The following is a 13,652-nucleotide window of genomic DNA, read 5'->3' as shown; positions in this document are numbered from 1 at the left end:
TGGTAGCTTAGCAGTTGCGGCACACACCTTCTGTTTTCAGGTGAGGGACGGAACGGCCTGAATCAAATGAATAGTTCATTATCAGGCCTCTGCAGAAGCTGATGGCATGCTGAGGAAATAATTTGGCTGTTTGGTTCAAGTGTTTTAGAGCTGGGATGCATTGGAATGCTGCAGGCTGCTGAGGACTGGAGTCACAGGTCCCTGCATCACAAGTCGCAGATTAAAACCTCTTTATACTCGTATGTCAATCCATTTTTTCTAACCAGCTCATTCAACCTTTAACTTCTAGTATAATAAATGCAACGTGATTAGCAACAGTCCAAATCGATCTGTTTCTTAAAATGTATCTTTTACGGTCGTGATGCTGTAATTGATTATAGTCCAACCAGACGAGTTCTCAGTGTTGATGACCAGTTTCTCGAGTGTCCACCGTTCAGCGCTTCAGACCCATATCGACTGAAAATGAGGTAATTGGCCGTCCAAACACAAAGAGGCTTCAATCAGATTCCTAACGGCCACAGTTAGTCCAGATCCACTCTGAGCTCCAGCCCAGCAGGCTCATTTCACCGACATGCTTTTCATGGTAATTTAACAATCGATGGAGGCTATCACTGGTCTCGGGGGGGCTGGATGGAGATGCAGCTTCAGCTCGTCAAGTTGTCAGAAACAAGTCACGGGTGCTGGAAGAAATGGGCTACATGCTGTAGGAGACTTTGCTAATGCGCGGCATGTTGTGGTTGAAATGAGACGTGCTTGCTCAGATGGAAAGTGAGGATAAATACTTTAATCCAGAGGGGCTGCTGTCAGAGAGGCGTCGCTCCGTAAGCCGCGTCTCTGACAGCAACAAGTCTGCAGGAGATGGAAACCCTCCACCTGTGCACAGCAGATCATGGTTTACCACACGCCATCTCTGTGATTCTTTTAGACCTTTGAAGCCGTGCTGTTGGGCACAATAATTAGAATAAAAACATGAAAGAGGGGCTTCCTGAGCAGACATGGCAGAAACAGACCGAACCTCTCTGACCTCCAGTGGTCTTATCACCTGGAGGCGCATAGCCAAGCTGTGAGTTGGACTGGAGCGCAGGATGTTTTGGAGTTATGGGTGGTGTCTTCCAGCAGAGGTCCCTGCTGGCTGTAGTCAGCGGGGGGGGGGGGGGGGGGGGGGGCTGTCTGGCCTCTGAACACTGATAATGAGATTGACGGGGACGTCCGGTTCAGCCGGCCTTATCTTTCCATCCATACCTGTTTGTATCCCAGCGTTTCTCTTCTCTCTCTGATCCTCACTCTGCAGGCGCAGCTTTCCTGCTCCTCTGACTTCTCCTTCCCGGCTCTTTCACTCCTCTCCTCCCTCCTTCTGTTCTAAATTGTATATTTATTTCTATATTTGTAGCCGTTTTATCTCAAGAACTATTCTCCAACCTTTTCTATCCACTTTCTTTCTCAACGTCGTTTCCTTTCATCACAATTTTACCCACTCCAACACCTTACTACATATTTCCCTTTCATGCCGCTCCGCTTTCATCATCCTCGTCTTCCTCCTGTCAAGCATTTTTCTTCCCAACCTTTATTTTGGTTCCTTGTCATTCCACATCATCTTTCTGGTTCCTTTCCTTCCTCTTCATTGATTTTTTTTCTAACTAATTGCGACAAAAGCTCTTTTACCTGGTCTGCCTTTTTCATGAGAGAATCACAGATGATTGGAGCATTTAATGAGCGCGTACGTTGGCACAGGCGTCTCAAGCTTCTGTGCTCAACAGCAGTTTAGAAATATGTTGCTTGAATTTATTTATGAAAGGCTGTACAATATTCTTATGTCTATTGTGGACTTTTCTTTTACTTCTGAAACACCTGAATTTCTCCACTGTGGGACAATAAAGGATTATTCTGTTCTACTGGTGCATAGAATGTCTCTGTTTGTGTTTTTGTATTTTTATGTTGCTGGGCTTGTAGGTGTGTATCATCATCTGTTGATCTATATAAATCACTCTCTTCACTATGCATGCACACCCATCACAATAAGCTCCTCGCTTCATTTTAGTGCTCGGTTTACCCATAAGCACCCGGAGCCATTTCTTCTTGCAGAAATTTTTAAGATACTCAATAACTTTGACTATTATTGAAAAGTTTGTTTATTTTAATAATTGAATTGAATATAAAGATTCAGTGCAGAAACAGTGATGGAACGTATTTTTTGGACCATAAGGCGCACCGTGAATGAACGTGTCTATGTGTGTCTTTGTCCACATATAAGGAGCACTAAATATTCTTCCCAACTGTGTAATATCTCTCCTCCACGTCCACAGCTCTCTAACCGTCTCTGTGGGAGGACAGTAGCTGGACTACACTGCCCTGTTTCTAACATAAGGCCAAAATAAATGTAACTTTTATATTTAATTAACTTACCAGGTTTATTGTTGCTAGCGCGTACTCCAGGCTGCTTTACATGAATGCACTTCTAGTTTAGACATTACAGTCAGGCAGTCTGGTAGACAGCTCAGGGGTCCTCAGGTAGTGACAGTTTACCGTAATGCTTCTAATATCCATTAAGTGGAGCGACTTCGTTGCTAACCAAAGTCGTATTTACACATTTTAACAGATTTTTAAGTGCATTATACCACATAAAATCAGTCAGTAAGCACAGGGCGTTGTGAAGCACTGTGTGATTTTATCTGTGAAAGGTGCTATATAAATGGAAAATACTAAGCCACAAATGTTTAGTAAGTAGTCTCCTTAAAAAGAAACCAAACAGTTGAAGTTGAATGCTTCTAATTTAGATACATAACAGCTAGTCTCACCTGGTTAAATGTTTTTTTTTTAGTATTGAAAAAACATTATTGAATATGTTCAATAATGTGCTAAAATGTTCAGAGCATGTGTTTGTTACACTTGCAGCTTTATGTATGTTGGTCTGATTTTCATATTAGTATAAAAATCCCACAAAGAAGTCAGATTGTATGATTATGATGAGTATCATTATTTAAACGAATAATTTCTATAGCCATATTTTCCTTTTGTCCTCTCTGTTGACCTTTCTGGCTGTCAGAGTAAAGAGAAGTCTTTTTTTTTTTTGCCTTGAAGGTCTTGCGTCATTTCTATTTCCTTCTTTTAGTTTCCCGATGGTTTTGCAAATGTTCAAGGTGAAGCTGCTTCAGTCTTTGTTGTGGAGATAAAAAAGACACAAACTGTATTTCTGTGCCATCAGTTCTCCCTCTCAGACAGTCAAGAGATCGATAAGAGCTTCATATTTGCCTCACATCTTTCATGAAAGTGTCGGAGGGAAAAGGTATTACACGTCGCCTCAGTCTCCATGACAGGCTTCAAAGAAAATGTTGTGTCCAGCAAACATCCATTATCTCTGCAAACAACAGCTCCAAGCAACAGACATCAGACATCTGCAGCGCTGAAAAGCTCTCAGTCAGGAAATAAACTCTTTGGAGTTTTCTATATAGGTTGTATAAAATAAATGTTTTTAATTAGGATAAATAAGCAACGGACATTGTGTGTGTTACTTATGTAGTGCATCATCCCTTCTGTTTCACTAAGTGATAGCCCTATTTAACAAACACTGTTACATCTTTAAGCTAAACTGAAGAAAACCAGTGTTTATAGTGTGAGACTACGTTGCCAAAAGTTTTGGCTCCCCCAACTTTACAAACCCGTAGACTCTAATAGGAACCCGTTCCTAATACAAAGCTTTAATGTGATCGCGGCTCACCCTGGTAGACACCACAGGTATGACAAAGTCACTGTTTTGTAATTCACAAGTATGTTTCAAGTCTTCATCCTTAAGTCCCGAGTCAAGTCCCAAGTCTGAAACTTCGAATTTGAAGTCTTTTAGAATCTTTAACAATGTTGAAATACATGTTAAATGTAAATAATAGAGCCTGTGTTATTTTTATATCAGTATTTTTATATCAGACCCAAATGAAATTACTCTTGGGAGCATTTTTGCCCTTAGCTTCTTTTCTTTACCTTTAAAAAAGAAATCTGGTTAATTTGATTGGCTGTGCTGCAGCTCACGCAGACATACGTACAGAGTGGGGAAAGATACGTTCTGCGTTTGTTGATACTGTTTGAGTGAAATAAATTAACAGTGCATACTTTTTAAATGATTGATGTCTTAAGCTTAAGATTTGGGGTAAAATTCAAGCCTTTTCAAGCAAACAGGTTCAAGTCCAATTCAATCTCGAGTCATTGGTGTTAAAGTCCAAGTCAAGTCACAAGTCTCTTGTTTTGAGAAAGTAACACTTTCTCTAGTCAAGTTTAAGTCATACTATTAATGACTTGAGCCCAGGTCATGTGACTCCAGTCCCCACCTCTGGTACACACCTTGTCTAAAGGTCTCAGATGTGTCTTTATGGAAATATTTGTTCATTCTTCTAGGAGAGCATTTCTAAGGTCAGACACTGATGTGCTGGCTCACAGTCTCCACTCTTACCTGTCCCATATATGATCTCTCCGTTTAAAGTCAAAACTCTGCACACAACTCAAGTTTCTCCACACCAAACCTCCTCATCCATTCCTGTGTGGACTTTGTTTTCCAGTCATCTTTGAACTTCCATCCATCCACTATCTATGCCCGCATACAGCCTGTTTGCAAGTCCATCACAGAGCATCGCTGAGACACACAGAGATCAATTCAGTCATCTTTTTGTGGGAGGAAGCTGGAGTACCTGGGGGGGAGAACATGCAAACTCCTTGCAGAAAGACCCGAGGCCAGCGTTCAAACCCAGGACCTTCTCGTTGCATTAACTCTTTACAAAAAACAAACCAAACATCCAACTCATATTCGGAGTCAAAGTCAGTTACATTTATCCCAATTCCAGCTTCAGTTCATTATTCCAATTGGTAGAAAAAGGTTTTCCATCTAATGAAACCCAGCATATTGTTACTGACTTTGCAACAATCACTCCTGCTGGACGATAATTCAGTATTGAAGATTCTTTATTGTCACCGCGTGTTACTGTGGTGAAATTGCATTCACCACAGTAGACCTATCAGCAGAGGTCTATCCCCTTCTGCTGAAAAACTGGAGCAATAACAGTGGAGTGACTTTAACATAAGATGGACCACAATCTCTTAGCAGGAGGCGATTGTTCTCACAGCTCTTGGAAAGAAGCTGTTTTTAACTTTATTAGTTTTGGATTTAATGCCTCTGAAGCATTTACATGATGGGAGAGGGACAAGCAGTGCATTGCCAGGGTGTGTGGGAGCAGTGGAGATGCGTCTGGACCTTCTTTGAGCATAAAACACTTTCTATGGTAGCTCTGTAGAAGTTTATAAACAGTTTAGTGGAAAGTGTAATCCTTTACAGTTTCCTTAGGAAGAAGAGTCGTTTTTGGGCCTTCTTCACCAGGTGGGAGGTGTTTGCAGTCCAGGAGGTCAGAGGAGATGTGAATGTCCAGGAACCTGATGCTGTCCAAACGCTCCACTACCTGCCTCTGTATGTAGAGAGGAGCGTGTTCAGTCCTCCTGTAATCTATCATTACCTCCTTGGTTTTACTGGTGTTAGGGATCAGGTTGTTCCTGGAGCTCCACTGTGTGAGATTGCTGACCTCCTCGCTGTAGTGGGACTCATCATTGTTGGAGATTAAACCCACCACAGTGGTGTTGTCTTCATACCTTACCACCGTGTCTGTGGGGTGGACAGCAGAACAGTCCTGGGTGAAGAGAGGGAAGAGATCTGGGCTGAGGACACGACCCTGTGGTGTTCCTGAGGATCAGTGGAGCAGATGTTCTCCATCCTCACCACCTGGGTCTGTTGGTGAGGAATCACTGATCCAGGAGCAGAGAGGAGTGGAGGATCCCATGTTGTGAAGCCAGCATGTCTGGGAGCACCGTGTTGAATGCTGAGCTGAAGTCCATGAAGAGCATCCTGACATGGCTGCTGCAGATGAGTCAGAGCTGAGTGCTAACGAGACAACGTCCTCCATGGTGCGATTCTCCCTGTAGGCAAACTGCAGGCTGTCCAGGCCAGCAGGGATGGCGTCCTTCATGTGATGGAGGAGGATTCTCTTGAAGCACTTCATGATGACGGCGATCAGAGCGACGGGATGATAATCATTGAGGCAGGTGATGATTGGCTTCTTGGTGACAGGCACGATGATGGATGATTTCAGGCAGGAACAGTGGAGAGCTGCAGGGAGAGGCTGAAGATGTCCAGAAAGACCCCCATTAGTCGGTTAGCACACGATTTAACATCCGACCTGACACCATGTCTGGACCTGCAGCCTTGTTGGGGTTGATTCTCTTCAGGGAAGAGGTCACATGGTGCAGCTGCAGGCCAAGAGGCTGATGGTGCTCCTCTGGCAGGGGGAGATGTTCAAGCTGCTTAAGGAGTCCGTGCTGCACCGCTGGTCGCTGGTTGCTGGTTGCTGCACCGCTGGTCGCTGGTTGCTGGTTGCTGCACCGCTGGTCGCTGGTTGCTGGTTGCTGGTCGCTGGTTGCTGGTCGCTGGTTGCTGGTCGCTGGTTGCTGGTTGCTGGTTGCTGGTCGCTGGTTGTTGGTCGCTGGTTGCTGGTCGCTGGTTGCTGGTTGCTGGTTGCTGGTCGCTGTGCTTGTACTCCGTGATGTTTCTGATGTCTCTCCACATGTTGCTTGGCTTGTTGCTGCTGAAGTGGTCCTCCATGCGCTGCTTGTACCTTTGTTTACCTTCTGGAAGCCTGAAGTTCACTTCCAGCCCTGCTGTAGGCCAGTCTATCTCCTGATCTGAAGCTGCATCCTGGCCTTCAGCAGGGACTGCACTGAACTTTCTACCCATGTTTTTTAATTAAGAAACACTTTGATTGTTTTTGTGGGTAGGACAGCATCAGTGACAAACTGTTGAGATGTAAAGATTACATTCCAGAAGATAAATCATTAAAACCCCAGGAACAGGAACAAAATCTGGTTGGCCATTATTGATTGATGTCAGGGCCGTGATTCAATTAATCACGGCCCTGACATTATATATTGTAATTTTTCATCATGTCTTTTATTCAAATAAACATAATGTTAAAATAATGATCCCACCCCCTTTAACTTGATACTCTTTTTCACAATATTTTTATCTATATAGAAACGGCTGACTCATTTCTTAGCAGAACCAAACTTTGCAGACAAAACTTTAAATCTGCCAGGGATCTTAATCGTATATAATGCACAAAGTTTGACTCTAAAATTGGGCATTGCCTATTTTCAATGAATTAGTCTATGAATTTTCAGTTTAGAGCGTCTATTCAACTCAGTAGGGCACATAACAGCTTCCTGTGGGCTTTTTGTGTTGAGCGGTTAATTGTCACAGTTATTTGTGGCACTTCATCATCTTCAGCTGTATTTGCTTCAATAAAACTAATTAAACCTTTTCTGTATCCTACAATAGAAACATTTTAAAATGACTGCATAGACTAAGCAGCTCCTCCATTTCCTTTTTCCCATCAAAACAGTTTAAGTTTTTTAAATTCATTAGAACCATGTATTACACAGTGAAAGAATGGCTGCAGCAGTGAGGAACCATGACACTAACTCTCATAGTAAATCTTCTTGCATGCATCCACATACACAGTATGCTGTAGACATCTGGACATTTATATGGGTTTTTGCTAATATTATAAAGTTATGCTAATTTAATTGCGGCACAAAAAGCCTCCATTTGTCTAATTTTAGACTTCCTGACAGGATTTATCTCCCTTTCACAGAGAGGAGGATTAGTGACGTCCACCGTCCATGTTGCTCACGGACAGTGTTCAATTTTATCAGGATGGGATGATGTCAGCACTCAGAAAATCACACGTGTGCTTCCCCAATGATTTATTTCTAGGGCGTACTCACTCCGCCTACATTTGTTTCCTCCCTCGGTTCAGACCTTCTGTGCAGGTGTGAACACACTCAAGCGGACCCTGGTCCAGACCAAACAACCTGACGGAGACAAGAAAACGACCGATACAGATTTTTTAAGACCGATACCAATTATTCTGACATCAGTCTAACGATACCCGATATGTGTTGCTGATTTTTTTTAGGCCGATTCTTGAGGCCAATATTGTTTTTTCTTCCTCCATTTACATGATAAAAAGGACAAGGATAACAAATGTTACACAAGTTTCAAAACTTGATTTTTAAACAGCTAATATTAACAATCAGCTTCAGACCGCAGTTTGAAAGGTACACAGAAAAAGAATGCACCAGTAACAGTATTCAACATTTAAACTGACACATGCGCTTTCTTTTTTTTTTTATTCATTATCTCTTAAAACAGATTTTTTTTTAAAGAACGGTTTTTATACATCTTTATTTATTTATTATCATCATTATTATTATTTTTTTTCTCTTCCTTAAAATTTTTATTGTGAATATAATGTAACATGCTCCTTTATGTATCTATTTATTGTCTTATAATGGAATTTTTATAGTAGTGTTTTATGTGTGAATGCAGTGTGACGCATAGTTTGGACTATGTAGCAGCCAGAGTCTGTAACCCAAATCAAATTTCCTTTGGGACAATAAAGTTAATCTAATCTAATCTAATCTAATCTAATCTAATCTAAAAGCACCAGGACTCTTATGGCAGCGCTTTGTTTTGGCACAGCAAGAAAAGAGCTTCTTTGGTTCAATGGGGAGAAGGAGGAGAAAAAACACTGACCACCATTACAGTGTATGGATATTATTTTCTGTAAAGTTGGATGCTGTGCATCTAGTGATTGGTAATTATTTTTATGTGGATACATCATTCTCTATGGAAACACACGCTCAGCAGAAACAGACACACGCCGATATATCGGTCAACCTCTAACAGAGACCCATGTTCTGGTGCGTTTCACTTCATTGTGAATACGATATAGCCTTTTTACGACACAGCTACAGAACACATACGTCTTTTTGTCCCTAACAAGCCACCGTAGCAGTGAACGTAGTACCTGTTGCTTAGCAACGCTGCTGCCTGCATGCTGTGGGACTCCACAGCATGCAGAGGACGCATCTTGCTGCCTGCAAGATGCGTCCTCTGACACATTTCAAAGTTAGAGATAAAATCTCTTGAAACCTGTTTTGAATAAGCTTCTTTTGCCACTCAGTGATTTAGCAGCTATAATAACAGCGTAAATATGCAAAGCAGAGGTGCCACACATGTTGGTTTTCCTCCATTTCCGGGTCTGTTCTACGGCCCGCTGAGTCCTTTCTGTCCGATGGGAGCAACGATCGTTTCACTCGTGGCTTTGTTAAAAGTTATAGTTCACTTGCAAAAAGTACAATGTGAAGGCAAGCCACTCTAAACACATGAAAAATGTCTGCTTTTGGTTCGGACCGAGAAAGTGGATTTTAATTTGAGGGTCTGACTGGCTGTTCATCAGTCAGAATGGTCAGGCTGAATATTCCTTTAAAAATTCCCCTTGCAGGTTTTTATTTTGTAGCTTTAGTCCTCGTGGCTCTAAATGAGTTCATATTTGTCATTTGAAAGTCGCTTTGACCTGCAGCAGGACAGCAAGTCTATAAATAAAGGGGGAATTACTCCAAAAGAGACACAAATAGGCCATAAAAGCTCATAATAGGTGATTCTCTATATGTTTTCTCATGGATGGATGTCAGCTTTAGTGACATAAGAGTTTGTTGTATTGATTAGATCTTCAGCAGAACCCTGCTTTCCTCGCTTCAGAGACCGTTTGCAGACGCTGAGTTGTGTGTTAGACTACTTGAGCTGCATAAATAAAACCAGCGTTGAACACGTCTGGTGCAGCGAGCGGGAATGAAGTCTGCTGTAGCTGCGAGGAGTTCGTTAAGAAACTGCAGAATCAAGCGCTTCAGGGCCGGCTGATTGGTGCAAACGATAACGAGGAGTGTCTTTTAGATCTGCCTGAGGTGCAGACGGTGGAGAAGAACCGCTCTGCAAGCAGAGTTAAGAGTTTAATCTGTCTTCCCTCTCCCATTTGTAAAGTCACATTCAGGAAAATTGTTTCATGGAAATGCCTCAATATGTGAGGGCAAAAAGCGGCTGGACGCCGCGTCATTCGGCGCATGGATTGGCTGTTCTTTGTTGCAGCAGCGCTGCAGTTGATAAGGCGCTGAATCTGCTCTGAGGACAGTGAGATGGATAGAACTGGTGAGAAATCATTGGCCCAGAGAAAATTAAACCCGCCAGGATGGTGGAGCTCTGGGTGGTAGAGGCCAGCGCTAGATGCTGAGTTCTTCACTGACCCGACCGCTCTTCATCATGACATCATTATTTTTATTTTTTTCACAGCGTGGGTGAACTGTGCGACTGGACACTAAATATGTTCCAAAGATCGTCTGTCAACAAATGTCTCATTTCAGTGTTTCTAGTTGTTTTATGATGCGATGATGATATATCTGTGACATTTAATATTAGAGAATAATTATACTGCATTTATGAAGTGTAAGTTGTTTATTCTGGTTCAGTGCTTTATGTTTAATGTTTTTTTTAGATAATTTTTCAGTTTATAGCTTTTGGCTAAACGAAGACATTTTATTATTCCGCGCGTTATCTTGCAAACCAATGTGGTTTATTCTCTACATAAATGTGCAAACATCAAGGTGAGCGCAGGAGGAATGACCTGATTTGGAAGTAATTTGTTCTACATGCAGACCAATAAATGGATATGCAAACTGCTGGATTAGCAATGGCTGGCATGTCTACAGAGGCACCAGAGGGCAGAGGTGGAGGCATGTGGGGTGTGCAGATGTCAGCGGGCCTCCGCTCCCACACGGATCCCACAGAGAGGCTCATGGTATTTAGGGCCGACCAGCCGTTACAGAGCGCTGTGAACAAGAACTGGACTCCTCACAGCACAGTGTGTGATAACGTCACATATGTGGTCGTACATATACACCCACATGTTCCTATATCACGCCACTGCAGGGCCCAGATTAAACGTTTTCTCTGGCATCTTGATGTTTTATCCCTGACTGGTGGTAGGATGGACAGGAGGTGGACAGACGGATCAGGGCTTCATCTACAGGCATCGCCTCGGTCTGTGGTGGTGAAGAAAGAGCTGAGCCCAAAGGCAGAGCTCTTCTTTTACTATTCACTTCTAGACAGTTACACTATTCATGTACAGTTGCTGTTAGAGATGCTGAAGCAGATTACTTTCACACTTAAACCACACAGAATCTTAATGACCCAAATCAAGTTTTGGATGAAGTTAGGGCCACAAATCAAACTAATAAATCTACTGAGCTTCTACCTTGCATTGTAACAGGCAGACATTGTAATTCAGATACAGATGCCGGGCCGCTTTAACCAAAATTTTATTGCATGTTTAATTCACTTCACAGTATTCGCAAAAATCCAACAGAATTAGCTGTTGATCCCCTTGTTGCCATAAATCCACCTTTTAGTTTCACTCCCTTACAGTTGTGGAGGTGAACAAAGCCGTCAAACTTTTAAAGAATTTAACATCTCCAGGATGTGAGAATCTACAGCCCTACGTCCTAAAATTAGCAGCCGGATGTATAACTCCACCCGACTTTTCAACATCATTCTGGTCACAAATGAATTTCTATCAATTTGGAATTATTTTTTTTATTATTATTTTTTTTACCATGTCCCAGGTGTCAGATTAATTAGTATTTTATACAAGTTCCTTCTGTTAAAGCTGGCACAACGTTGTCTCAAAAAATCAATGTTGGATACAAAGAAAGGGATCTTCAGCATTTGTCGTTTCACAATCTGTTTTACATTTTGTGCTATTTTTTAGTTTTCTCCTGGATTTTCCTCGAACCTCCTTCAGAGGAATAAAGGTATTTATCAAACGACAGCTGGTGTGCAAATTATTTCATTCTTTCTCACAAAAACATCACAGAGGCCCAGAAAAATAAAATCATTTTGAAACGTTTAAACAACGCGCTTTTTGCTGCAATTTTCGACTGGCTTCACGCACTGTTATCCAGATGATTACATTTCATTTTACTCATACAGCCACCATGAAGCCTGATAATAGAACACAATGATGGACGTGTTTTTACTGCCAGCAGTGGCTCTGTGATTACGGAGGATTCATGCCGCTCGCTTCAGAGGCAGAAGCTCAGACTTTGACGGAAAGTGAAACTTGCCAGGGATGCAGTTGCTGTTTGTGTAAATGAATGAAAGCTATAATATGAAACATTTTATTATCCCCCCTTCATCTCTGTTTGCCAGGTGAACGAGATTTACCACGATGAGTCGTTGGGAGTTCATATCAACGTGGTGCTGGTGAGGATGATCATGCTGGGCTACGCCAAGGTGAGTTTTAAAAGAGCTGATGGAACATGTCCAAGCATTTAGGAGCGGATATTTATTATCACTGAACAGGTGAATAATTTCATTCTACACAAATTGGGTCAATGTTCTGTCCTCGGTGTAAAAAATAATCATAAATGATAATAACACTGGAGAAAAGTGTCTTGGACATAAAGCCAGAGAGGCCAGACTGAGATGGTTTGGACATGTAGAGAGGAAGGGGAAGAAGATGCAAAGTTTCTGTTATTATGGTTAAAAAATCATTAACATATTATGTGAAATTTGTTTTTATGACATTAAAAGCAAATGCTTAGACCTAATTCTGCTTCGATAGGCTTTTTCACTAAAATGGCAAAATCACCCAGAGAATTGACAGTTGTGCTTTTATTCATGTGTTTTCATGCTGATATTTATTTTTCTTGAAGAAAACCAGTGATGATAATTAATAATTATGCTCTCAAATATCTAGTTTTAAAAGTCCTTGTGCTTCCAATAGAATCTGATACATAAATAATTATGTAATCAGTGGCATACTCAGCATACTGTAAACAGACATTAATTTCATTCAGGGCAAGCAGATTCCAGTTTATTCAGTAGTAAAAGACAAGATTTCCTTTCAGCTAATAAATGATATTTTATTGATTCCAGTAGTCATCCATCCTGCTTTGTAAACTGCAGATTGAGGTCCTGACAACCAGGAGCACTGATTTCTGCACACGGCCCTATTACGGTGTTAAACTTCCCTTTGAGAGCATAAAATCTGAATTTCAAATGAATCACACGGAGGGATTTAATTAACCTCACCGAGGACAAGTTAGGGCAGATTGTATGGAATTTGTGGTAAAACAGTAATATGACCAGTTTATTAAACCTGAGAGTAGAAGCAATATAATTAAACCAAAGAAATAAAACATGGCACCAGTGCAGCTGATCGAGCTTGGGTTTTACTTAGTGATAACTGAATGTATGGAATCAGATGAATATCTGCAATGTAATGCTAATAATAATAGTTCTGGTGGCTCCTGGTTTACCTCTGAAGTCAGAACCTGGATCTGGGAATAACCTCATACCCGACACAAGGATTTCCCAGTCCTGAGTTGGACAACCGGTGACATACGTGTTGACTGCTAGGCTCAGTAACAAGCTAACTACTGTCACCATTGCAGGCTAACAACGGTGCGTTTCTCTGCGTCGTGTTTACTAAACCCTAAAAGGAACACGTTAACTAGCAGAGGTCATACGGTGCCATGCCTGTCAGCCATTTAATGAGCTACAAAGCAGGACGAGTCCAAATAAACACTTTAGTCTTAAACCGCACCGTCAGCAGTGTGTGCCACATTTCTTTTCCGTTTTCATGTATATTTGACCTGCAGAAACCCATTTTAACAGTAAATTAAGAAAATACAGTAGAACATTTTATTTTTAAGCAATATTTTGTCCCTGC

At 41.6% G+C, this 13,652-nt stretch overlaps 1 protein-coding gene across 3 annotated transcripts in view; it reads left to right on the top strand.

Moving 5' to 3' along the window:
• Nucleotides 1–13,652, top strand: part of adamts3 (ADAM metallopeptidase with thrombospondin type 1 motif, 3) — a 230,747-nt gene that overhangs the window by 108,065 nt on the left and 109,030 nt on the right. For all 3 annotated transcript variants that reach the window (XM_036144383.1, XM_036144382.1, XM_036144381.1), the window contains exon 6: nucleotides 12,128–12,211. In XM_036144383.1, the coding sequence (XP_036000276.1) occupies nucleotides 12,128–12,211 (84 nt within the window). The remainder of the gene's footprint in view (nucleotides 1–12,127; nucleotides 12,212–13,652) is intronic.

The sequence above is a fragment of the Fundulus heteroclitus genome, chromosome 12, assembly GCF_011125445.2.
Source record: "Fundulus heteroclitus isolate FHET01 chromosome 12, MU-UCD_Fhet_4.1, whole genome shotgun sequence".
NCBI lineage: Eukaryota > Metazoa > Chordata > Actinopteri > Cyprinodontiformes > Fundulidae > Fundulus > Fundulus heteroclitus.
This window is presented reverse-complemented; position numbering and strand designations above follow the sequence as displayed.